This window comes from Drosophila bipectinata, chromosome 4 (assembly GCF_030179905.1).
Source record: "Drosophila bipectinata strain 14024-0381.07 chromosome 4, DbipHiC1v2, whole genome shotgun sequence".
Lineage (NCBI taxonomy): Eukaryota > Metazoa > Arthropoda > Insecta > Diptera > Drosophilidae > Drosophila > Drosophila bipectinata.
Genome location: NC_091740.1, coordinates 17,600,856 through 17,628,475, shown reverse-complemented (window position 1 = coordinate 17,628,475; position 27,620 = coordinate 17,600,856). Strand labels below are relative to the sequence as shown.

The 27,620-nt window shown below is 35.5% G+C and overlaps 1 protein-coding gene across 1 annotated transcript; it reads right to left on the bottom strand.

Annotated features, from left to right (window-relative positions):
* Positions 1–430: 430 nt before the first annotated feature.
* Positions 431–27,620, bottom strand: apolpp (retinoid- and fatty-acid binding glycoprotein apolipophorin). The gene is made up of 8 exons (XM_043213382.1): positions 27,489–27,620; positions 25,630–25,720; positions 10,822–10,851; positions 3,615–10,762; positions 3,335–3,555; positions 1,127–3,245; positions 886–1,006; positions 431–824 (listed from the first exon to the last, which is right to left on the bottom strand). Exons 2-8 carry the CDS (start codon positions 25,697–25,699, stop codon positions 505–507), a joined length of 10,029 nt encoding a protein of 3,342 aa, XP_043069317.1. The 5' UTR covers positions 25,700–25,720; positions 27,489–27,620; the 3' UTR covers positions 431–504.

The following is a 27,620-nucleotide window of genomic DNA, read 5'->3' as shown; positions in this document are numbered from 1 at the left end:
CGTGATGACGAATTATGAAAACAAGCCTGTGGTGACCGAGGTCGAGGCTAGGTCAACTTTACTACTTTAGTGTTTTTAGCTAATATACTTACTACCGTCTCTACTTTCCACTTTTAAATTCTCCCATTAAAACTTTCCTTCCAGCTTGATTCAGTGATAGGTTAAAAGATCCTAAAATCGAAATTTTAAATGGATGCAAAATTTTGAAAATTTTGAATTTTGATGTTTCTGAAAAAAAGAGTTCAAAGTATCTGATATTTTAGACTTGTATGCAAGTTTCTCGACTTTATTTATTCTTGTCTTATAATTACTTGTTATTTGTTTTGGGACAAGAAAACATCTCTCTGTTAATATGCTAGTAGCTGTACAACTATGTATTTTATACTAGCTGCATCTTATTTGTGTAAAAGTGAATTTTGTGACAGAAATATACAAGAAATAGATTATTTATTTATTGTTAATATGATTTACAGTATTCGTAAGATATTTTGATTTTACACATTCTTATGCTTTCGGCTTTTTGTTAGGAAGAAATGTTGTTGATTTGTTAATGCATTTATGTTGGCCATGTAAACCATGAACCGGTAGGCACTGACAGTCACTTATTATTTCCGTTTTAAATAGAGTATCCGCTATTGAAGAAGTGATTTGTGATAGCATCTTCTTTTGATCTGATACCTTAAATTTATCAAAGTTTTGCGTGGAAAAAATCCAGCCACCGTTATTGAGTACAAAATCGATACCCATATCATTTTCAAAGTGTAATTTTGCCCGTTTTTTTACTTCCTTGCTATCCAAAGTAGCTACCAAACGAGTGTTAAAACCTTTAAAAAAAATATATTATATATATTTTAGAAACAATTATAAAACAAAATTTTTAATTACCAATTATTTTTTCGCCTGGTATGCCTTCCACTGCCAGTGCTTTGACAGGTCCAATAAGATGCAGAAGAGCACCATCGAATTTAGTAAGAGATCCAGTAAGTTGGGCTCTGACGAATTTCGACTAGAAAGATAGTACAGCATATAGTATTAGTTTGTATAGTTGTAATAATAGCCCCAAGCCCTTTTTGTATAAGGTTTGTTAATTTTAATAATTTGGTATAATTTCTTAATGCATGCTTACCAAGTTCTTATACTCTAAGGAATCGCTTCGTACGCCAACAATGCTTTTTGCTGCGCCAGCACGGAATGGATAATCCAGGGCTAAACTAAAAGCCTTTTCGTCGGATTGGGGAATTATGTTATTTAGAATGTCTTTAAAGGAATTGTAAACATTTAAGATCCTTTGTTCTTGTATTATTCTTTCCACACAACTATCACAGAAGTTATTTGGAGTATTTAGATTTATTCCAGACAGATTTCCTTTGTAGTTTAATTTTCCATTTTCACTCGTTAGTAGAGCTGGATAACGCTTTTTTTCATCAAATACAATAACACCAATTTGCACATCAGTAAAACCACGTGCTTTAAGAGTTTCTCGAAGATCACTAATTGCTGGAGCAATTAAATTACTCAGAAGAAGAGGACTTACATTAATATCGACGACAAAAACAACGTCAGCTTTATTGTTTGGCAGTTTTACGGTGAATTCATCTCGAAGCTCTCTCTGACCAGGCGGTCCATTGCACTTTATGCAACGTGAAGGTAAAATTACCCATTTGTTAACCAACTTAACCGCAGAGCCATATGCTAAAGCAAAAGTACATGCAGTTTCTTCTATATCCTTTTCGCTAACCTTTCCAACGGATATATCACATGCTTTGCGAAAAGGTCTGGAATCGATTGTAAGAAAATGAATAAATAGTGGGGACTCGATGCCAAATAACTCGCTGCATATTTCAGAACGCAAGTGATTGTCTCCTTGATTATTGGTCGCAGCTACAGGTGTACATTTTCCGATACCGTATTCGTTGGCCAAATCAGCCGATCCTGTAGTTATAGTACCATCGATGCGTAAGTTATCGTCGTATGGCTCAAAGTTGCCGTTACCAAAAAGTCCCCGAGTTTTGCTTGTATAGTATCCATTGACTTTTATATGGCAAACTTTAAGATCTGTGGTACATATTAAAGATACTCCATACTCAGAGTGTAAGTGTATAGTATAATATCGCCGCCAAGCATGGATTCCAGAAAAATGCTGAGGGTATTCAACTGAGTTTCCGTTGATTTTAAGAGCACCACTATCCGCAATTTCAGCAAATTTACCGTCACCATCTGTGAGTGTTATGGCTTTCAGCTTTCCATTAGTGATTTGAGCTACTATACTAAAATTGTTGTTAACACTATCCTGTGCAAGAATGTATTTACAGTTTCCAAGGAAATCAAAATGTTGACCATCAAAGGTGAATACATGCTGGCCGTCAACAATATGGCCCTTAAGCTCAAAATTATTGAAAAATATCCAAGAGCTTAACCAATTTTTTGAGAAAATATTTTCCCAATTTTCATTCAATATGTAGTTTAAGGTACTAGATTGCAATAAGAGTATTGTGGGTAGTTTAAACACAGACTCTAAGGACTGTGGTATAGAATTAATCCACACTTGAAAATCGGTTGCATGGACAAAAGTTTCTGAAGATGTATTTTTTATTGACATGTAAATGGACCGAACGGCCTGGATAAATAGTTTACCTAGTTCATTAAGAGATTTTTGGTCATCGACTGATTGTTTTTTTAATTTAGCATCCAAATATTCATGTAGTTTTTGCAGGAATTCCGTTGTTTCTTGAGTTTGATGTAAAATATTTAACTGTTCAAAGATAGAGTTAGTAAGGTCTAGTGTCTTTTCTAAGATCTTGAAGTTTTTAATTTTGGTATTGACCTCATTACAAATGCTTTCAAAATTTGGAAGCTTTCCAACAAATTTTTTAAAGTCGTTATTAACCTCCTCCACTGTTTGTACCAAATTTTGTATAATTTCTTGCAGTGCTTCGTTAATTGGTTTTATTAACTCAGAAATTACTTTTCCATAATTTTTCAGTACCGGTCCATACTTGTCCATTACATTACGCAATCCTTGGAAAGCATTTTTGCAGGCGTTGAAAATCTCTATACGTATCTGATTTATTACTTTATTTGCAGTCAAGGTAATGTCATCCCACACCTTAAGAATGGAGTCCTTCCAAAGTGTGTTAAGCTTTTCATATACATTAAAAAGAGATTTATTAATATTTTCATATGCTTCGCTTATTGTATTTGTCACTTTGTCGATTGTATTACCAACATTTTTCAATAGTGTACGTCTAAAAAAATAAAAATTTTTGTTAATTTTATAATTCAAATTAATTTTTTTTTGTTTTAACTAGACATTAATTACAAGCATAATACTTACATTTCAAAAAATATTTTTTCTATTGATGGATCTTCTTCTAACTCATGAACAAGAGCATTTACATTTTCTTCTAGTGTATTCTTGAGTTGCGAAAAATCAGGAGAAGCCTCTTTGACCAACTTTATCTTTTCTGCTGCTTCATTTCGTATCACTTCAAATTTATGGCTAACACTTTTGGTCATGTGATCGGTTTCTTGCTTAAATTCTGATTCAATGTTGTCCTGTTTAAGAATGGTAAAAATAAATTTAAAGTTTTTCACAGGCAAATTTTTTAACTCACCCAAAATGTTTTAACATTTTCATCATTTGCTTGGTAGTTCGTTTGCAAAAAATTCGTCGGATCTAAAGCTACACGCCCATTGGACAATACTTTCCCCTTGCTTGAAATGTCGAATTTAAATTCCTTTCCCAATTTTACTTCTACGCTACCATCAAGGAGATCTTGACGCTTAAGTGTAACTATGGCAGACGAGGGCTGAATCTCACTTCTGATTTCAATTATGTTTCGGTCAAGAGCTTCCAATTTTGCGTTGTATTTTGCTGATTTTTTTTGTTGATTAAATTCGACGAAGATTCTGAAAATTTGATCATTTGCTTCGCTTAAGGACAATTCAATTTTTTCCATACTTCCAAACGATATTGCTTTTAAGTTATCTTTCCCATTATTTAATTCAAGGCTAATATTAAATTCGTGGGCTTCGGTGTTAACTGCTCCGTTGCCGTTTAATTCATACTGGAACTGCAGTCCGTTCGACTTAAAAGTGGAAAAAGTTTCAAAGTTAAAATGATTTTTGGTCCGTGAATTCCGAACTTTACTAGATCCTATGACTTTGTGTTCGGGCAATCTAAAAACATCGAAAATAATTTCCGAATTAAAAATTTGTTCTTGTTCGGCGTTTGCATCTACTCGTGCAGAAATGCTTAACGGTCGTATTGACGGATGCTCTAGTTTAAAAATACCATTTGCGTTAAGAGCAACTCGGTCGATTCCTGATATATCTAAGATAGTTCCTATTCGAAACACTTCATTGGGACGTTGAAGCTTATTAATGTATAAAGCAGCTGACTGTTCGTAGTGACCAATAATTTTTCCGTCAGTTGGAAACTTTTGCACAGTTTCCAACGAAATTTGGCGCTTGGGCAATGTGATTTTAAATATGGAAGAAGTGGGCTGGATGAGGGCAGAGATTTGGTATTTGACATTATTTCCCGAAATAAAGCTATCTAATTTGTATTGGTACTTTATTCCTTGTTGTATATTTTGTGATTTTAGTTCAAATTCGTATGGATAACCAAGTTCACGCAAATCAACTAGTACAAGCGTAGAATATTGAGCCGTATTTAAATTTTGTTCGTCAACGGTCGCAATTGATTGTAATTGGACGTTTGTACATTGTTTTTTTTCTTCGCAAATTGAAAACTTTGTGTTAAATTCTTTGTTGGTAATCTTTATGGTAGATATGCCATTTTTACTTCCAAAATTTCCATTAAATGTATATGAGAATCCAATTTCTTTATCTGCGGTTATGTCGTAATGCTGTCTGGTTAATTTAAAATTACCATTTTGTGATTTTCCCTGGTATTGTACTTGTCCTTGGCCTTCGATAATTGCTTTATTTTGTTCTTTTTTAAGTGCATAGGTGGCAGAGCCCAAAAATATTATTTTTGAAGCATTCTTAAGTTGGACTTTTAAGTGTTTGCTTTGTGCTCGCGCGTCCAGCTCGTACCCATTTAACAGAAGTTTTTTTGAGGACCATTCGCTTACAATATAAAAATCGTCGATGCTTACGTAGGATGCTTCAGATCTTATCTTGAAATCAAAGTCAATTATATTTTGTAGTTCCAAAGTTAATTTTCCTTTTCGCTCACCCAATAATTCTATAATACTCGATATAATAATAGGGCTTTCTTTAATTAAATCAATGCGAATATCAAATCCTTTTTTATGGGGTGTTTGAAAAAGTTTTGTATCCAAGCCATATGATTTATCAAATTGTTTGATTTTTGCAAGGATTAAGTAAGTCGAATCATCGGAACTCTTTTGACCACGTAAATTGACTTCGATGTCTTTGGCAGATTCGTAGCTTGAGTCTAATTTATATACAACCTCTGCTGCAGCGGCACCATAGGATACTTCTACATTAGTTTTTAAAAATTGTGTGCCATACTGGGTGCTAACTGCATATTTTTGCTTGCTGTTTAAGTCCCCATCTTTTAAGCTTCCCTTTTGATCCCGTAAATAATTTCCTTGCAATTTAAATGGCGATTCCATATTATTAGTTTGGGTCTCCAAATTATAGTTTCCTTCCTGTGATGTACCCTTCAAATTTGTGTTGATGCGACCAAAAATACCTTGACCAGTTTTAAAATCTGCAGCAAATTCAATGGTAGATGGGTCATTTTTATAGAATGTTGATGGTTTTAAAATTTTACCATGACTATTAAACTCAATGAACTTTATATTAGACGTTGGAACTTGAACCTTGGTTTGAATCTGATATGTAGCAGGGTCTTGTTTATTGTCATAATTTCCATTTAATGTAACTGTTAAAATATCACCGTATACAGTGGAGAGGCGATATTCTGCGCTATTTACGCTGTATTCGCTAATAGCAACCGAAATATTAATAGGTTGGTTAAATGGATTGCCGTGAGCCGCACAGCTTATATCTAAACTTCCAGCTTCTCCGTTACGTAGGTGTTTAATTTGATAGTTCAGCTCAGATTTTTTTCCATCGAATGGAGTATATACAAATTGACTAATTACAGAAAACTCTTTTGTCTTGGTATTAAGGCGCTCAAGCGTTCCTTTAAATTCAATTGTACGTTTACTTTTTTCAGAAGGCTTATCAGTAAATTGGAATTCAACGTTTCCTTGGGTTATACCAGTCTTCACATTGGTCACAATTTTGCGATTAATAGCGCCACCAATAATTCTTCCATCGGGAATAATTAATGAAAAAGTTCCCAGAATTTCTCCATTGCTTCTCAGTTCGCCTTTCACACTGCCATTGGCATCAAAAGAAATCTTTTTGTCATTTGCCTCTGCCACATTTTTGGTAGAAAATCTTAGCTTTTCAAGGTTGTTTTCTGATTTAAAATGAATTTTGTTACCATCAATAATAATGCTCGTGTCTATGTCATATTTGGGTGCCAGTATATGAAATTTGGTTTCAACATCGAGCTTATGTTTTGGTTCAGTTTTTTGAGTCTCAATAGTTGCGGTAAGCTCGCCCTTTCCATTTTTAGCTACGCGGAACTCACCTTTAGAATTTAATATATTTTTAATATTAAGAGATACCTTTGCGGAGGATGTTTTGTCTTGAGGATGATATGACTCGCTTGTAAATTTAACGAGTTCTGTTGTATCCCGGCTAACTCTCAGCTCGCCGTTCGTTTTGTCAGGGGTTCCAATAATTTTAAATATCCAATGATTATATTTATCCTTTCCACTTAATTGAAAATTTCCTTCCATATTAATATGAATATCTTGTGCTGTATACCTTTGGCCTATTTCTCCTTTCGCAGAGAATGAAGTTCCCCAACTTGAAGTTAAAACATTATCAATAGTATATAGGCTACCGTTGAAATTCTTTTTTGATATAATATTTATTGAATGATCCTTAAGCTTAGCAATTATTTCAAGGTCGTACATTTTCCACGAGTTTTCATTGCTTTCATATTTAATATTTAACGAACCAACTTTTTGGTCATATGATAATTCAGTATCAAGACTAAACTTATTCACATCAAAATTCGATTGGGTGGTAAAAGCTCCAATTGGTTTATTCCTATTTTGAACGTATGTGCTTTGTCTAAAAGTTCCCTTACGAACCGAATCCATGTCGTTTACAAACTCAAAGCTTACATCCGAGTCAACTGCCCAAGCAAAAGCTTTAGCATTTAACTTAACATCGTAGGAATGATCGTTAATCGTCAATTGTACGGAACTTCCATACACATTTTCTGGAGAGCGTTCGTCACTAATAAATAAGCCTCCGGCATATTGTCCGTTTTCCAGTTTAAAATTGCCTTGTACCAAGTAGGACTGCTGCTCTGAACTAATTTTTAAGTCTGAATTAACTGAACTCGCGCCTATTTCTGTCCATCCATTTAAAACGAAATATTCTTTATTTCCATTTGAAACTTTAAAATTTTCAAAATTGTATCTTTCCAGTTTTTCACTGATTTTATTCACAATTATCTTACCATCAGCATGGTATCCATAAATATGGTTAGTGATGCCATTACTTCCTTGAATTTCGAGTAGAGGGGTGTATTCATTTCCATTCTTGGTAAACCCAATTTTAGATTTTTTTACTTCTTTGTCTTGTTCGTATTGGCCATAAGCCACCAATTCATGATTATCATTATTAAGTCCAGCTTCAACTCCCAAATGATACTGGGAATTGTCGAAGGACAATCGTCCATATATACGTGGTTTTGATCCGAGCTCAAAAGTAATACTATTATCATGTGAAACCTTTGACTCTGGAGTAGAAAAATCTAATTTCCATTGTTGGCTACCTGATGGCTTAATTTTTCGAGTTCCTTTTATTCCAATTTTACGTTCTGATGTTAAATAAATTGCAAAACTAAATGGTTTGGATAAATGAAAATGGTCACGAGTCGAAAGACCTTTTCCATTATTTCCAATATTAGCTTGAATTTCATTTAAATTCGTTGATGCTTCAATACAGATGTTTAATCCAATGATATCCAACTGGTTAAAGCACATTTCATTTGGATGACCGTTTTGGGTTTTTTTCGTACTTTTGAGACCCATAGTTTTTTGCTTGTCCTGTTCAGCAATAAAAAGTTCCGCATTAACTTTTATGTTAATAAACTCAATTTTTTCCCTAGGGAGTTCGACATCAAAATTAAATCCTGCCCCATCGTTACTAAGAGCAAAATGTACATCATTTCCACTTGCCGAATGCGCTGTAGAAACTATGCGAAGGCCGGTAGACAGTACTTGTGCATTAAAACCAACTTGGAGATTAACGATTAAATCGACACTTGGAACCATCTTTAATCTATAATTGGCTTTTTGCCAATTCTGTTCCAAAATTGCGTTTATGTCTAAGCTCACAGCACAATCTAATTTAGTGACTGCGAATCCTTGAGCTGTAAATTCGAGGGGTATTCCAATACTTGTTGGATATGTGAGGTCTGAATCTAAAAATAAGTTATGATACGCAAAATTTTTTTCAAATGCAGACAATTCCTTTTTCCCCTTTTCAAATGAATCAGAAAAATAATTTATGATATCATCTAACGTATTCGGAATGTTTTCCCCGAAACTAAGAAAAGCTAATTCCGAGCCAAACAGCTTTAATGATAGATCTAGATTTATATCTCGCGAAATTTTATTGCCATAATTTTTATATTTTTTTGATATCTTTGCTGCATCATCTGCGATTGACCGCTTAGCACGCCCGCCTCCGGCATTTCCTACTTCAATAAGCTTTACAATTTCATCGAAATCCTTATTTAGCAGACCTTTTGGGCCTAGATAATACTCCAAAACATTCTCCAAATTTTCTTGGCGTATGCTTGCTTCAAAAATATTGAAATGAGTTCCAAAAAGTTCAGTTGTTACATTAATTCGTGAGGATCGGGGCAAAAATCCATGTTGTGAATAAATTAATTTATAGTCAGAGCTTGCTCCAAAACCTAGGGCATCAATATTATAAGAAATTTCATTATTAAAACTGTAGCGTCTTATATCCTTAGGGAACTGCTTATTTACTCGGATATTAGACAAATGGTACTTTTGTTGTTCTCGGCTACTATCCGTTGAGTCGCGAATCGCTTTTAAGTTCGATGATATAAAGCCTCCAACCTGATAAACTTTTTCAGAATTCACAATTTCAGAAATTTTGTTAGCTAAGTCTGCATTTGGACATGAAATTGCCGCTAAATAGGCTTCTATACGTATCTCTGAATCTTCGTTATAATCTCGAAGCAATTCCAATGATTTCGATTGTAGGTTCATATCGCACCCAATACTAGCAATAGCTTGCAAAGCAGACACACGTATACGATTAGATCTGCCTGTGGAGGCGCACTCATTTAAAGCAAATACTATATTAGAGCTTATTGTTTTTGTGTTCGCAATACTTTTCAAAATTGACACAATGCGATCTTCATCTTTTTTTGTATTGGCTTTGCAACTTTTAAGACCATCTACAAATTTTTTAATTAAAGGCTCAATTTCTACTCCATGGCATACATTTTTAGAACAAAAATCGGCAACTAAGCTACCAATCGAAAGATATAATTGGCTAGGTGCACTTGGCGTTAATTGAGAAGCAGCTTGATTAAGAGTTTCCCTATCAACATTTTTTACTAGATTAAGTGATAGAGCAGCAATTAATTTTTCTTTGTCGTCAAATTTTCCAAATTGTTTTAAAATAGCTCGAGCGGCTTCTGCAGTGCTTGTACGAAATAGCCCATCCAAATAAACTTTTCGGGCCAAAACTTTGTTCGGGTGTGGAAATGCAGATAATTCTAATAAGGTCTCAACGTCTGCATGACGCAATAAACGAATAAACTCAACGAATTTTTTTGCACTATCTATTTTAACATAGTCGCTAATAGAATTCACGAGCTCATTTAAAATATTTTTAAGGGAATTAATGTTTTTTGACGAGTATGTCTCTGGTTTTTGGTACATAATGCTTCTAACAGTAGTTCCACTGGGTGGTAAAGTGCTCTTGGCCCCAGACGCATTTTTTAGTTTAATGCTTGTGAAAACTTTTGCGCTGATATCAGAATTTCCTTTAGTGGACCCAACAAATTTATATGTTTCCGTGAGTTGCACACTTTCTACAACACTGTTTATAATTTTTAACTCTTTAGCATAGTTTGCTTGCAAAATCAAACTTGATGTAATACCCGCTTTTTCGTTAACCACGCCAGAAATAAGACCACTATTAATTTGTTCACGATAGGCACAGCTGTTCAAGTTTCGCACTTTTGTAATGGTATCGATTCCACCCGATTTTAAGATTGAGGTATGAGTAGGGCACTGGCCAAACACATCAACTTCATTTTCTGTATTTGTTCCCGATTGAAACAGCGAAATAACAGCACGCTTTATGTTCACAGAATATTCCAAATCGTTAGAATCAGTACAAATTTGAGGTTCTAATTCTCCACTAGCTAAAATAAAATCGATAGGCTTCTGAATGCCGTTTAGAATTTTTTTTTCCATGGACTCTTTTGTATTAGAAACTTTTACTGAAGTGAGCTGTAAGGAGTATCCACAGTTTCCTTTTGAGAATATTTTTGCCACTCCTGATATTTTAAGACTTGTATCATCTGCCTCACTAATAACTCCAGCATTTAGACCAACGGTTAAAATACTGTCGAAAGAGTACTCATAGGAGTTACCGACAGTGTACTTCAGCAATCCATTATCCGCTAAAAAACAAAAATTAGGCATAGCACAATAAAAAATATTTGAATGTAGTAAAACTTACACTTGGGACATCTAATATTGCAGGTGCCATCTGAAAGAAAATTAAACAAATAACAAATAATTTAACAAGAGACAAGTTCCCTGCTTGTGCACAGATTTAAAAAAAAATATATTTCTATATCAAGTTCTATATATACTAGGCAAGTTCTATTGTTTTTGTTTCTATACTGGTTTTTAAACCCTTGCAAAGGGTTTAAAATATTAATTATAGTTTTGGTCAAATATATGCAACGCAGTGAAGGAGATATCTCCGACCCTATAAAGAATATATATTCTTGATCAGGATCACCACCTGAGTTGATATAAGCAAAGATTATAAGGTACATAGATGGGACATCTCATATAAACAAAAATTTTCTATGGCGGGTTCCAGCGCGACAACTTAAGTTTGGGAAATTTTTCGCGCGATAACGAATGAGGGCTAGCCTAGTGGTAGAGTGCTTGGCTGCTGGGCAGAGTAAAATAAGTTCAAATCAGGGTCGGGACGTCCACTTTTATTTAATTTTAAATCTATTTATACCATATTTTTATTATATATAGTGTTTTTCAAAACTTATAACCCAATCAAGAAAAATACAAAATTTTAAAATCACCTTAACATCGCCTCAGTTCGTCGTGGAGCCCGCTGTAAAAATGAAAACGTTTGAGAGCGGGTTCCACGACAAGCGGCTGGCAGAAGAAAGAGGGAAAGAGAGAATTCTATTTTTAGAACGTAACATCTTTGGAACGATGAAAGTTTGAAACGTTCACTTCGAACCAGTATGAGAGCAAAGAGATCAGAAATATCGTTTACTATCTTTACTCTTCAGCTCTGTTTTTGATATGAATTATCGCGCTTACTTTAAAAATAATTTTATGTATCATTAAATCAATCCTTGAGTATCCTTGATGGTAGCACGAGCGCTCCTAATCTTGGGGTCCTGAAATTTGGAAGCAGTGCGAGCAGTCACACATACATGCAGAGGCTCACATTTTTGTTGACGGATACATGTAAAGAGTTCTAAAAATAGAATCGTATGCATGTGCGTTCCCCCCCCCTCACCAACAAGCTCGACGAAAAAAGTTTACCGTTTTGGGCCCTGATGTCCCATCTATGTACTTTATAATCTTTGATATAAGTATGTTCGTCTGTTTGTTTCTACGCAAACTAGTCTTTCAGTTTTAAAGCTATCGCTTTGAAATTTTGAACACACCTTTCTATCTTTTGCACGCAGTATAAAGGTATTCCGACTTTCCCACGTTCCGGGAACGGACGACTTTATCCAATAGCTGCCATATAACTAAAGGAACGATTGTAACTGAATGATCAGAAATGACCCAACATTCCTGTTTTTAAAGCAGTGGGAAGCAAACTCTCATTTTCCTTAGCACGCGTGCATAGGGTAGGAAATTCTGTCGCAGCGCCGACGGCACACAGTGTGAGCACTTTCAAATTTTTGTATAAGCTCTCTCATTTGTTTTTATTTTGACTTAGCCCAAACTTAAAATTAAAAACGTTTCCACTGAGAAAAATTTTCTGAAATTTATTTATTTATTTCGCCAACGGACAAATCCTTACATGGCTACATAATAACAACTTACACCTAATAAATGAAACTACAAAATTAACAAAAACTTAATAAATGCCTTATTACCTTGCGTTTTAACACACCCTTATCAGAGCCCCACTCAATTCGGAGGCTAGGCGGCAAAGAATTAAAATAAGAAAGAGCCCGCTCTATCGGCTCATTTAAAAGATAATTGGCCCTATGACACTTGACCCGAAAGGGGGCAAAGGTACGAAGATCCCTTTGAGGAACATTAAAATTAACGAGTCCCAACAAAAAAGGACAATCAATGTTATCAACGATTAAATTATTTTAAAAAGTTAACGCTGCCAGTTTACGCCGATCCTCCAACGCGCAAACGTTCAAAAGAAGGCAACGGCTCTGGTATGAAGGAACAGGATCCTGAAACCTTAGAGGCAGAAGAGCAAATTTTAAAAATTTTTTCTGGAGTCGCTCAATTCGGTTGGAACGAACTTTACACTCCGGATTCCAAATGATTGAGACATATTCCAGCCTCGACCGAATGAATGCAGCATAGACGCTGAGGCTCGAGTATGGACTTTTGAACTGGTTCACGTGCCTCTTAACAAAGCCCAGCATAGCATACGCTTTAGGTAAAATATAGTCTAAGTGACCAGAAAATTTAAATTTGCTGTCGAATAAGACACCAAGGTCTAACACCTCTTCTTTAGCTGCCAAATTATAATTATTGATGGAATAACCCGTACAGATTTCAAGAGACCGCCTACTGTAACGGGTAAACATACACTTAGATAAGTTTAATGGAAGAAGATTGCGGGAGCACCAAAAAGTGCGAATGACGAAAGCATGACGAGATGTCATTAATGAAAATGATAAATAGAAGAGGTCCAAGAGAGCTGCCTTGTGGAAGACCAGAGGAGGTGACAAATGGACTTGAGATAGCGTCTCCAACAGTAACGTGGCAAGGTCGGTCAGCCAGATAAGACTCGAACCAACTTAATAGGCAGGAATGAATACCTAATTTATATAATTTAGCCAGAAGGGCAGCATGACACACTTTGTCGAAGGCTTTGAAGAAGTCGGTGTAAATGGCATCAACCTGAAATCGGTTTTCAAAAGCTTCAAAGCAGTGAAAAGAAAAGACAGCTAAATTAGTGGTAGTGGACCTCCCAGGCAGAAAACCATGCTGGTTGGGGGATATGAAATTGCGAGCCAGAAAAGTCAATTTTTTAGTTACTATCCGCTCCAGTATCTTAGCGACGTTGCAAATTTTGGCTATAGGTCGATAGAAATTGGGTTGGATAAAGTTTTCTCCATAGAAAATATAGATGGGAAGCAAAAAATTTCGATTTTTTTAAATAATTGTTGCTAGAAAAGCTTTCTTTAATATAAAATGCACTACTTTTGTGCCCATTCAAACTTCTCAATTAACGAAAAATGAAATAAAAAACTACTTTTTTTTGCTCAGTGAAGGCTCTGCTCTCGTTGTTTTTCTCTGCTACGCATACACTCATACACTAAACATGTGTGCGTTTTGCCCCCCACTGCACTATGGGGTTTTTGACCACTTTATGTGGCATTTAATCATTTTTTGAAAGTTCTCTGATTTAAAAAAAATTAATGGGAATGCTACCAATGTTTAAGAAAACATCAAACTATTATGCCTCATACTCAAAATGTTAATTATTAGCACCATATGTTAGCATAACAGCTGCAAAGTCAGCTGTTGCATCCGAAAGCACGGCCGCTAAGTTTAAAAAAACTTTAAAAAGAAAAATAGTAATGGGTACTGATTTCACAGGTTTGTACTACATGTTGAATGTATTAACTGTTTAAATTGTGCGTGTCTATACTAACATTTTTTCATTTTATAAATGCACCTTAAGCTTAATTTTGGGAAACAAATTTCAACTTTGGGAAGAGTTTTGAAATAGAAGGAATAGAAAGTTTTCAATGCGTCCAAGTGTATGTGGTAGCGTTGTCAATACTGAGCAAAGGCTGTTAGTCTTATTGTGCACTTTTCTCCACTATTTATGCAATTTGATTTTTTTTTAGATAACCTCACTTTCTCCAAAGCCGATTTGGTCGCTGCTTGGAACAGCGAAAGGGGCCGGGTTGGGCATCAAATGGCTGTACAATGTTTTTTTGAACGCCATGCAAATAACAATGTCGATAATGCCGTTTTGAAAAAAAAGACACCAGTTTTTAATGGAAGTAATGGAAAATACGGTGCTTCCAGTCGGCTATTTTGGAGAAGAAGTGTCTGAGTCCTGAAACAAGCTGTATAAATCAGACAGGCGTCACCATTCAAGAAAGCACAACCGATTACATTCCTTCGCTGATGTGTTCAACAGAGCTATGGATACATCAGATCCAATTATTTCGTCCTTAATTTATCGAGATGCATAAAAAACTAAAGAGTCTTTTACTTCCAATTGAGGTAATTGAGATGCTTTCGTACGAATACGAAAATAATTTTTGTCTCGAAGATGACGAATTTAACGATTCCAGCTTGTTTTTTTTAGATAATATTGATATATTATAGAAAATGAAAAAAAGAATAATAAGATTAATACTACTATCGACTTCCCTCTCTTTCTCTTACTTTCTCTCTTTCTTTCTCCCCCTCTCTTTTTGTGCGCACTGCGTTTTATTAAAAATATTGGTAAACCGGTGTTTACATACTTGTGAATTAAATCTTGTGAATCTTAACCCTCTTAAAGCCTAAACCGTATCGCTTCGCGAGTGCTGTGGTATATTTGGAGTCGAATTAATAATTTGTCTAAATTCTATCCCAAGCATAGCTCAGCTGTGCTTCTTCCCCGGCTTATCTATATTTCTGCATTTCTCTTTTGCACTCTTTCAAAGCTCCCGTTTCGGCTTCTTGTTTGGCACAGTGGTTCAAGGTATTGTGTTTTTTAACTTTTTAAATATTAATTTTTGTTTAATTAAATAAAAAAAAAAAATAAAAAATAAATAAAATGGAATTTAAACTTGTCTGTGCCATTAAGTCTTGTAACAAGACAATTTCCTCATCCCAGCCTGCCATCCATTGCTGGCTATGTGAGAACGTCGTACATGCCAAGTGTGCCGGATTCACTGCCTCAGTTTCGGATTCCATTTCCCGTAGGTCTGGGCTACATTATTGTTGTGAAAACTGTCGTGCTGTGCAAGGCGAAATGAGGTCGTTCATGAGGTCGTTCATGAGACAGACCAAAAATGGATTTAAAGAGCTGATCACTGGTTTTCGTAAAATCAATGAACAGCTCTGTGCGCTGGACACTCAGTTTAGTGGCCTTCAGCTGCTAAATGAGTCCCCTAAGCGTAAGAAATCCGCTGTTTCTGATCCGCCTCAGCCTGCTCAGCCGACATTAATGCAGCCGCTTATATCTCTGGCCACCCCAAGGGCTAGAACTGAGAAAAATTCGTCCGAATTTCTCAGGGATAATGAGCAATTGTCCGATATGTCCGCCATGGCATCCCTTCAAGTGATGCCACAGGTCCTAGGGAACGAAACCCCCATTAGAGTCACCCAAAAGGGTATTCCACAGTCCGGACCACCGGCACCGACTGATGCTACAGTTCTCGTACCTGCGACACCAAAGCCCTTACAGGTGATTCCTCCATCGAAACATATATTTGTTTCTCGGCTTGCCCCTGATACTTCAGAGATTGATATCTCGGCTTATATCAAAGCCAAAACAAAAGCCGATATAAAGGTGGAGGACATAACTAAATTTAAATATAATTATACACGGCGCACGTCTTCTTTCAAGATTCGTGTGCCCGCGTTGATGTTCAAGACGATTTGTTCTCCCAGTTTTTGGCCAGAGAATCTTTTCGTCCAAGAACATCAGCCTAGTTTCGTGAAGAAAAAAGTTACAAAAACAGTGGGAGTGAGACTTCCCAATATCGGAACCACTGACCAACCCTCCACCTCTTCTTTGGCCACTAACCCAAAAAACTAGTTTCCTCACTAACACTTACCTATCAGAATACTAGGGGGCTACGTAGCAAACTCTCCAAGCTATATTCTGATAGTTCTTTCTTTGCATCCCATATAATAGCATTTACAGAAACTTGGTTAAAGCCGGAGATCTTAAGCTCCGAAGTTTTTCCAAGTAAGAACACCAATTTTAGACGGGATCGATCTCAGCGAAAAGGAGGTGGAGTCCTCATTTCGGTAGACTCTACTCTTGCTTCTGAAGAGGTGAAATCCCAAGAGTTTGGTGACATAGAATTAATTTGCGTTAAAATCACTATTTCCGTGAAAGCTTTATACATTAAATGTTCATATATACCTCCTATGTCTGAACCGCCTACATATTGGCAGCATTTGTCCGCCATTCGATACGTCTCTAATCTAATGACGGATCGTGACCAACTCGTAGCGGTGGGCGACTTTAATATCCCAGAGTTAAAGTGGTCCAACGTCGATAACTCACCATCTTTGTCACTTATAACTTACCATGACTTCACCGCGGGCATGTTTGACATGTCCCTAGGTCAGATCAATCATGTTAGAAATTCGCTAGGTCGGCTTTTAGACTTATGTTTTGTATCTGATCCTGATGGTACTGCTCTCTCCAGAGCTTTTCCCCTTTCCCCTTTCAACCCCAGAGGATCCATATCACCCCACGCTGGAGGTCTCAATCGAAACCACTCCTGGTATCGATCAGATGTCTCCGAGCGTGGTAAATAAGATTCGCTGTTTCCGTAAAGATGATTTTCAGAAACTTAATAGCCTTATCGATACATTTGACTGGTCTGATATTCTGGCGTGCACTGATCTTAATGTACCTTTAGAAAAATTTTATTTTACTTTAAATAAATTTTTTGACTCATGTGTGCCTTGGAAATATCCGTCTGCTTCAACAAATCCTCCTTGGTTTACAAGGTGCCTCGCTAACTTAAAAAATAAACAAGAAAAAAAAAGCTAACTTCGGGCGGAGCCGAAGTTGATATACCCTTGCAGTTAAAACCGGATAAATATCGCAAACATCGGATATAGTTTGCCGATCCTTATGATTACATCATATTAAAACCAATTTATTACAATAAAAAATCTAAAAAAAAGTTCCAAGCTTCTATCTTCAAAAATACGAAAGTTGATATTTCTACCAAGTACCATTTACGATCGTTCAGTTATATGGCAGCTATAGGATATAGTCGGCCGATCCTAATGATATTTGGTAGGTTGGATCAACTGGCCAAAAATAGAATCTGTATTAAGTTTCAGTTTTAAGTTTATTAACTTTCTATCTTCAAAAACACGAAAGTTGGGTCTTTTCCGATCGTTCAGTTATATGGCAGCTATAAGATATAGTCGGCCGATCCTTTTGAAATTTGGCACGTCGTAATGTTTTGCCAAAAATAGCTCTCGTGTCAAATTTAAACTCTCTAACTTTAAAAACACCAAAGTTATACCATTTTCGATCAATCAGTTATATGGCAGCTATAGGATATAGTCGGCCGATCCGGACCGTTCCGACTTATATACTGCGTGCAAAGGAAAGAAGGGTGTGTGCAATGTTTCAAGTCGATAGCTTCAAAACTGAGAGACTAGTTTGCGTAGAAACAGACAGACGGTCAGACGGACAGACGGACAGACGGACATGCTCATATCAACTCAGGAGGTGATCCTGATCAAGAATATACATACTTTATAGGGTCGGAGATGTCTCCTTCACTGCGTTGCACACTTTTGGACAAAATTATAATACCCTCTGCAAGGGTATAAAAAAATAAGCTTTTACTTAAATTAAAAAAAACCTGCAGTAGTGTTGATTTCTCAAGATACCTACTAGCTCGGTCGAATTTTACCGTGCATAACGCTGAATGTTATAGGAATTATATTGACCGCTGCCGGATACAATTTACTCAGGATCCAAAGCAGTTTTATAATTTTGTAAACACTAAGCGTAAACACGTATCTTTTTCACCCCTGCTTACGTTTGAAAATTCCTCTGCGACTTCTGATCAGGCCATTGCCGATCTTTTCGCAGAATTTTTTCAAACAACTTATTCTCCTCCAAAATTGACTGATCAGCCTTACGCATATAACATTCAAGCAGCAAATCTTATTTTCTGTCCGTTTTTTTCTGAGAACAACTTATTATCTGGTCTTTTAAGGGTCAAACCCATTTAGGCTGTGTGCTAAAATACTGTGCCAGGGTTCTGTGTAAACCTCTACTTCGACTTTTCAACTTATCTTTGGAAACCTCGATTTTTCCCCTTAAGTGGAAGGAATCATTTATAATTCCCCTACATAAAAAAGGGAAAAAGTCTGAGGCTGCCAACTACAGAGGCATCTCTAAGTTGTCGGCAATTCCAAAGTTATTTGAAAAATTAATTACCCCTCATTTGCAATTAATTACCTTTGCTCTTCGATTATCACTCCTTGTCAGCATGGCTTTATTAAGCGTCGCTCCTCCACATAGATGGCTTTTGTAAGAGATATCAAACCGATGTAATTTACACAGACTTCAGCAAAGCATTTGATTCAGTTAATCACTCACTCTTGTTGAGTAAACTGAATATGCTGGGTTTTCCTAAATACCTCTTAACGTGGATCTCCAGCTACCTAGATAGAAGGACACAAAGAGTCTTATTTAAAAACATACAGTCCCGTCTGGTCCGTGCTACATCCGGCGTCCCTCAAGGAAGTCATCTTGGCCCGTTATTATTTACGCTTTTTATAAACGACTTGCCCCCTGCTTTAACGAACTCTCTAGTTCTTATGTATGCAGAATGCAGTCTTCAGTCTGACCTTGATAACTTTCAAAAATGGTGTTTAGCTAATGATCTAATACTTAATGGATCTAAATGCAAGCATATGTCTTTTTATCGTTCTTGTCCTCTGCAAGCTACTTATTCTATTAACGGGATTACCTTAGAAAAATTAACCCAGGTCAATGATCTCGGCATCCTATTAGACATTAAACTTAAATTTGCCGACCATATTTCCTTAATGGTTAATAAGGCTAAAGGAGGCCTTGGTTTTATCAAAAGGTGGTCAAAAGAATTTAATGACCCCTATATAACCAAAACACTATTCATTTCTTTGGTCCGTCCTATACTGGAGTACGGTTCATGTGTCTGGAGTCCCCAATATGGAGTACATCAGGACCGCATAGAATCCGTACAAAAGAATTTCCTAACTTTTTCACTTAGAGGTCTAAACTGGGATGCAAATCTTCAACTTCCATCTTATAATAGTAGACTCTTACTCATAAACTTACCTAGCTTAACAAATCGTAGGACAATGCTCGGTGTAGTTTTTCTACATAACCTTATTAACGGGGATGTAGATAGCCAGCATTTACTAACACGCTTAAATTTTAACATTCCTAATAGAAGCTCTCGAAACTTTAGTCCTCTGTTCCTTAGCCGTTGTAGTTCGACATATGCACTGCATGACCCTTTTAGGGTATTATGTTCGAACTACAATGGTCTCTACCCTATAACATCTCTTTCCTGTCCCTCAAATTTAAAATATAGAATTTTAAATTTCCTTACTAACTCCTCCTAGCTTAATAATTAACAAATATCTTAATATATTCTAACAAATCGTTTCTTGAGCGCCCCTCCGTCGTCTGGGCCTCTAAGCTTTATGATGAATACAGCAATGCTAGCTGATGCTCTTATTGATGCACAAGCCATTTCCAAATTCTGAAAGACCGGTAACAAAAAAAAAAAAAAATATTCTATAGCTGCCATGAACTGAACGATCGAAAATGGTATTTGGGTAAAATGCCACTTTGGTATTTTTGGAAATAGAAGTTAGGGTCTTTTTTTAAATGTTGCATTATTTTAAATTATTTTACTATAAAATTCTATCCGTCAACTATATGGTTGTTTTTGATATATATCCTATCCTACATCGGCTCCACCGGAAGTCAGCTTTTCTTTCTTGTTATACCCTTGCAGAGGGTATTATAATTTTGTCCAAAAGTGTGCAACGCAGTGAAGGAGACATCTTCGACCCTATAAAGTATATCTATTCTTGATCAGGATCACCTCCTGAGTTGATATGAGCATGTCCGTCTGTCTTTTTCTACGCGAACTAGTCTCTCAGTTTTGAAGCTATCGACTTGAAACATTGCACACACCCTTCTTTCCTTTGCACGCAGTATATAAGTCGGAACGGCCGGGATCGGCCGACTATATCCTATAGCTGCCATATAACTGATTGATCGGAAATGGTACAACTTTAGTGTTTTTAGAGTTAGAGAGTTCAAATTTGACATGAGAGCTATTTTTGGCAAAACATTACGACGTGCCAAATTTCATAAGGATAAGAATTATTCTTGAGTTTTACTTGAAAAAATCAAAAAAAAAAATTTTTTTTTTTTATTTTTGTATTATCTTTACAAAATAAAAACTTTTTAAAATTTTTAAAAGCTATATAAAAACCATCGGTACCAGTGTCTTACGATATAACAGCCACATTGCCAACATTAAACTCCGAGTCGACTGGAGCTGATACAGCAGCATGATATGATTCTGAGCGAATATGCATTTGAGGGCAGCGCTTTGGTGATAGCCCTAAGCAAGGCATTGATTGGTACAGCGATATGAAGGCGGCAACACTCCGGCCGCGTCGTTGCTGAATATTTTCAACGGACGCCCAACGGAAACCGAATGTCTGGCTGTGTACGGCAGCCGACGGGTAAAATCATTAGTATCGAAATAGAAAGACATGAGCATAGAAGAAATCGCAGTTTCGGTCGGGCTGATAACGCTGCACAAGTCGACAGCAGACTACAGCGTCTACTATTCAAACACGAACCGAATTGCAACAACAACTGAGAGCCCATGCTTTTAGCAAGACCAGACAGTAGCAGACAGATAACGGTACAAAGCGTCGGCGCCAATCAAATGACATTACTGCGGCAGACTTGGGCACAAAATATCAGAGTGCCGTAAGAAGAGAGCAGACGAAAAGAACAGCGCCAATACGTACCAAACTCATTTAAAGCTACAAGCGGGAGATAAAGAGAGGGAGTGACGTGCTTCAAATGCACGGTCACATCGCTTCGATGTTCTCCAAAGAAACAGCAAACAACGGCGACAAATGAAAACGTTTCTGTGACGGCGCCTGGCGAAACTATGTTTCAATTTGGTTAGCCCTTTCTATTTTTTGAACTTGCGCCGAATTTTCTTTAATGAAGGAGAAACTATGTATGTAACAAATTACCTGATAAAAGATTTAATAATTTCTTAATTTTAAGAGGAAATGCCGACAATGTCGTAAAAAGCCATTTACAAATCTTGACAACAGTTAAAATCAGGGACCGTAATCATTATAAGTAATATATTTAAAATTACTTTGTAATGATTACTCAACGATTTTTAATTTTTTAAATCAAGACTAATAATTATTTTTGATCGAAAAAAATAAAAATCACAAATAATCATTAAGCTTGAACAATAAATAAAAACTCAAAAATAATAATTATTCGTGATTTTTATTTTTTTTTATCAAAAATAAAACTCACCAAGCAATAACTTTTGATCCTTTAAGGATATTTCCAATATTGTCCTATGTCCTTATAAAGGGACCCTAGAGCAATAATTGACAACAACAACAACAACAAAAAAATGCATTTTACTTGTGTTTGTTGCAATTATTTAATATAAGGTCAACTGTTACATACAGAGCAGCAGCAGCAGATATACACAATTACCAAAACAATGATAATGATAATCATCATAATGATCAACCAGTAAAACAATTAGGTACATTAATTTTCAATTTATTATGCATTTATGACATAATATGAATTTTATGTATTTTTAAAATACAGGCTTCATCTGTATCAATCTGAAAATATGTTGACTTTCGAAACTCTCTTGGAAATTCTCCTTTTTGCATTGCATTGTCACTGGAAATGCAAAGTGGATCTATTTTCAAAACCCAAAATGAAAAAAATCCTATGTTAGCCCAGGCCAGCCGGCCCAATCCCAATCTCGGCCAAACCGTTTCGACCCCAAAGCCATGCTAAGCGTTTTCCGAGATAAGGCCGGTATCGTTTGCTATGAGCTCCTAAAACCGAGTGTAACCATTGATGGCAAACGCTACCAGCAACAATTGGAAGAATTGAAAGAATCTCTGCTCCAAAAACGCCCAGAATACGCAAAAATGCCCAGAATTGGGAAACGCCGTCTCATATGCATAGACCTGGTAGACTAAGATAAGCGCTACTAAAAATAGATCTAAGCGCGTGCGCTTCCGCTGTCTTCTTTTGTTTTCTCTTCTCGTACGCTTTCGGCCTAAGGTAAGCTTTATCACATTGATCATTATTGATGATTATCATTATTATCATTGTGTTGATAATTTTGTATATCTGCTGCTGCTGGTAAAATGCATTTTTGTTGTTGTTGTTGTCAATTATTGCTCCAGGGTTCCTTTATAAGGACATAGGACAATATTGGAAATATTCTTAAAGGATCAAAAGTTAATGCTTGGTGAGTTTTATTTTTGATCAAAAATAAATAAAAATCACGAATAATCATTATTTTTGAGTTTTATATTTTTTTTCAAACTTAATGATTATTTGTGATTTTTATTTTTTTTGATCAAAAATAATTTTTAACCATAGAAGAGTAAATATAACAATTAACAATTAAAAATCATCAAGCATATTCATAGTGTATCCTTAAAGGATAAAAACGGGCTAGTCAAGCTTGTTCTATGTTGATTGGAAGTGATTGATTTATTCATTTAATGGTTAAAAATGGTTAAAATCTCACAGTTCAATCTAGAAATATTATTCCATGTTGTAACTGATAACTATTTGAAGCGTGATTATATAATAGGCAATGAAATCTTACATCTTGGATTTGGGGTTATGATAGAATATGAAAAATTCTGCAATTACAAAACCAACGCCATAAATATGAAACATGAAAAAGTACATGAAAAAGATAATGCTAACAATATGGACAAATTAATTATTAAGAATACAGATTTAATTGAAAATGACAATAAAAGGTTAATACAGATATTAATATTGTATTCTGAAAGCTATATAAATGAAATCCCAAACAAACGCGTAAGTACAGGCACATTGTAGATTCGTTTATTTGATGGCAGCAAAAAAGTTCCAAGGCGTCCCTATCGATTGAGTGTAGAAAAAGAAAAATAAATAGTCCGAGATAAAATACAACAAATGCTAGAGGCTGGTGTCTTAAGGCCAAGTAGCTCACCCTTTGCTAGTTCAATATTACTAGTTAACAAGAAAGGAAAGCTAACTTAGGGTGGAGCCGAAGTTGATTTACCCTTGATTACACAGTGCGACAGTGATTTGGAACTTTTAAAGAGACCTAGTAGGAATTGTTCATTAGGTCGAATATAGTATAAAACCGTGTTTGAAATTTTTGAACACCCTCAAAATCTTGATTTATTTGGGAAAAACGGTTTTTTGGGACTTTTTTGCTCTTAAAAATTCCTAAGCACGTAATTTTTCTGTTTTCTAAATAAATCAAGATTGAAGAGGTGAAAACTAGCAGACGTTCATGGCAAAATGCATTAATAGAAGTCCAGTTGGGCATGAATTGTATAAGCAATCGAGCAACAAAATTAAGAGCCTTAAATTTATTAATGGGCAAATAGGCTAGGCCAATGGCCGTATTCCCAATGGTTGAGGAAAATGAAGTTAATGTTAAAGAAATAAGAACAAAGGTCAAGGTAAACATTGATAAATATTCTTTATATAATAAAAACCGTAAAGATAAAGAGATACCCAGGAACGACACCAAACGATATTGTTTTTGAAGTTTAAAGAACCAGTTGAGATTTTTGAGTTACTTTTTGAGTGAATCGTAAGGGTACCCCAGCTACCAAGTGAGGTGAGGGGCTATCATACACAGGAGCTATTTCCAAAAAACAATGCTAGTGATAAATGACATTGTGGAGGCGGACAGTGGATCTATTGCGAAATCGTGGCACTGTAAATGCATAGCGTCGCAGAGTGGCGGCAAGAGCCTGGAATATCCTAGCAAGCGTACATTTGATGACTTGAAAGGTGAATTAGATTTAGGTTAATGTAAAATAACAGCCGAATGCTTGGGTTTGCGCAGAAGAGTACGAGCTACTAAGGAAATTGAAGTTATCCTGCCAAACTAACATTTGATGATTTTAAACATAATTTGATTTGGTTTACTCCATAAAAAAGTAAGAAAAACTATATTTGATAGTAGAAAAAAATTGTAAATTGTAAAAAGAAAATGAGATGAATTTAATGTTTAATAAAGTATATATGAGGAAAGTTTAAATAAGAAATTACGTTTTGTTAAGAAGTAAAAATAAGGTTAATTATTAAAATACGAATAGAGGAATAAATAGTAAAGAATATTCTTTGAGTTTTCATCATAGAGTTGATTCTTTTTATGGCATGCCCCAGCTGCACATACACGAGGACGTGTAACAGCCAGAAGGCCGCGTCGGAAAAAAGATGTTTGGTGAACAGGGAAAATTATGAGAGCGTGGTCCGAGAGCAAGAGAGTCGCTTGGGCGAATGGTTGCCAAAAAGCCAAACAGAAAGAACTCAAGAAAATGACTTGAGATAGCTTGAAAAGGGAAAAGGATCGTTTGCAACACGCTGCGCTAAACCAGAATCATGAGCATTCGAAGCATCCCTCCGTCATATATCAAATCGTACTTGGTATTATTGAACGAATTAGAAATTTAATTAATTCGTTAAAAAGTTACAAATAAGAATTATATTTTTTGGCAATATTGGCGACAAAGCACGACAAAATACGACATGCCAAAGTTCATAAGCATCGGCCGACTATATCCTATAGCTCCCATATAATTGAACAATCGGAAATAACCCAACTTTTGTGTTTTTGAAGACAGAAAATTTAAACTTTGTAAAGAATATATTTTTGGTCAGTTGGTCCGAGCTACCAAGTTCCATAATGATCAACCGAGTATATCTTATAGCTGCCATATAATTGAACGAGCGGAAATGGTTTTTGGTAGAAATGCCAACTTTGGTATTTTTGAAGAAAGATGTTTGGGACTTTTTTTAGATTTTGTATTATAATAAATTGGGTTATATTATCATATCAACTTCGGCTCCGCCCGAAGTTATCTTTCCTTTCTTGTTTTTTTTTTAATTATTAGTTGATTGGTGGTTTATTGTTGCTGGTGTCTGTGTCTAAAAATAATATTGTATTACAGGTCTTGGTTCCAGAAGTAAAGAAGCTGTTTTTGCAAATATTTTTCGAACACACGGATGATCTGCATTTTAAATACATGTATAACTTACCAGAATTTGCTGCAAGCATAATTAATGCAAGCAAAAAAAATCCAAAGCTGCAATTTTTCCCAGCCGCCATGTTAGGCTTTTGCGACGTATGCTGGGGAATTAGGTAAAATATTTTTGGAGTTAATATTCAAAGTTAATATTTTAAAAAATGTTTAAAAATATAAGAGATATCTTTGATTTTCTCATAATCTTGCAGAGGGTATTATAATTTTGGTCATAAGTGTGCAACTCAGTGAAAGAGACATTTCCGACCCATTAAAATATCTATATATTCTTCATCAGGATCCCCTACTGAGTTGATATGAGCATGTCCGTCGGTCCTTCTGTCTGTCTGTTTCTACGCGAACTAGTCTCTCAGTTTTAAAGCTATCGACTTGAAACTTTGCACATACCCTTCTTTCCTTTGCACGCAGTATATAAGTCGGAACGGATCGGCCGACTATATCCTATAGCTGCCATATAACTGATTGATCGAAAATTGTATAACTTTGGTGTTTTTAGAGTTAGAAGTTCAAATTTAAAATGAGAGCTATTTTGTATAATTGTACCATGCTCGGGGACATAGGAAATTTCTCTGCCCGAGCTCTGCCACACGCACACACAGTATAAATGTGTGAAACGTCATGCTCACAGCCTACTTTCTGCTATTCGTTACTAACACTAATGCGGTAAAATCATATCAATGTATTGGGGTGCCGACCACTGTTCTAAAAATATCTTTTTTTTTACATTTTCACAGGGATTGGCTAATTATATTCGATATTAACGCTATATATCTGAAAAAACCTTTATTCTTAATTACCTTTATTGTTAATTATAATAATATTGGTGTTAAATCTTTAATGGCGTAAATGATATCTGTTACGAAATGTTAAGGCCGCACTTACAAGTTTAGTTCTTTTCAAAATACATTCACATGATTTTAAGATGGATTTTATGCCAGCATTTTAGTTTTAGCACATGACGTAACAAAAAATTTTAAATATGTCTGAAGACCAAAAATTTGAAATAAAATATATACTATAATTAATTTTGGGACTTTTTCGGCGTAGTTTTACCATGGAATAAGACGGGAATACTCCTGCATTTTCTATATTGGAAAAATGCCGGAATTTTATTTGAAAAGAGGCAGCCATTTCATGTAGGAAAACATGGGAATTTCACGTAGAAAAGAGGCGGAAAATTCCTTAAAAAAGAACCATGAATTTTTTTGAATGACTCCTAGTTTAACTTCTGGCTTCTGGAAAAAACCAGGCCGTTTCGTGCTCGTTTTCGAAATTTCCGAATGTGAGGACTTCATCCAAAATCTCTATACAAAATTCCTCGCACCTTATGGGAACCCCCGACTCTTTGTCACTTTCGAGGAATGGGGGGCCTTGATTCCAGGCTTTTTCCAGGTCGAATCGGAGGCCATTCACGGAGTTGTTTTAAAAAACAACGTTTCACATGTTTTTCAATTTTTCCTTAGACAAAATTGGTTTGATATTGAAAATCTCATAATATATTACATTTAATAATACTAATTAACACTTGATTGCAAGGGGATATTCACTTTAGTTCTGCCGAAATTAGCTTTCCCTTTTTTTATAATTTAATTTTTCATGTCTAGTATTACTTTTGTTTGTAAGTACTTAAAATATTTTTAAATCGTTCAATTTAGTATCGAGTTAAACTAGATACATTTGTTGCACTAAACGGCTATCGGCTTCCTTATTTTAAATTAAAGTTCTTAGAAACTGTCACAACCGAATAAAAAGAATTTTGAAAGGAATAAATAGAAAATTTCTTTGATTTCTAAGAACTTTAACATTAAGGATAATAACTTTTTTTTCGAGCTAAGGCACTTTTATTTATTTTACCTTTGTCAATTTTTATATTTTTCTCCGATTATTGTATTTGTTAATTTTAAAAACACATATAACTGCGGACGCGTTTTAAATTCGAGTAACAAGCGAATCCGATCACCACTTACTTCGAATTAAATCGGGTTT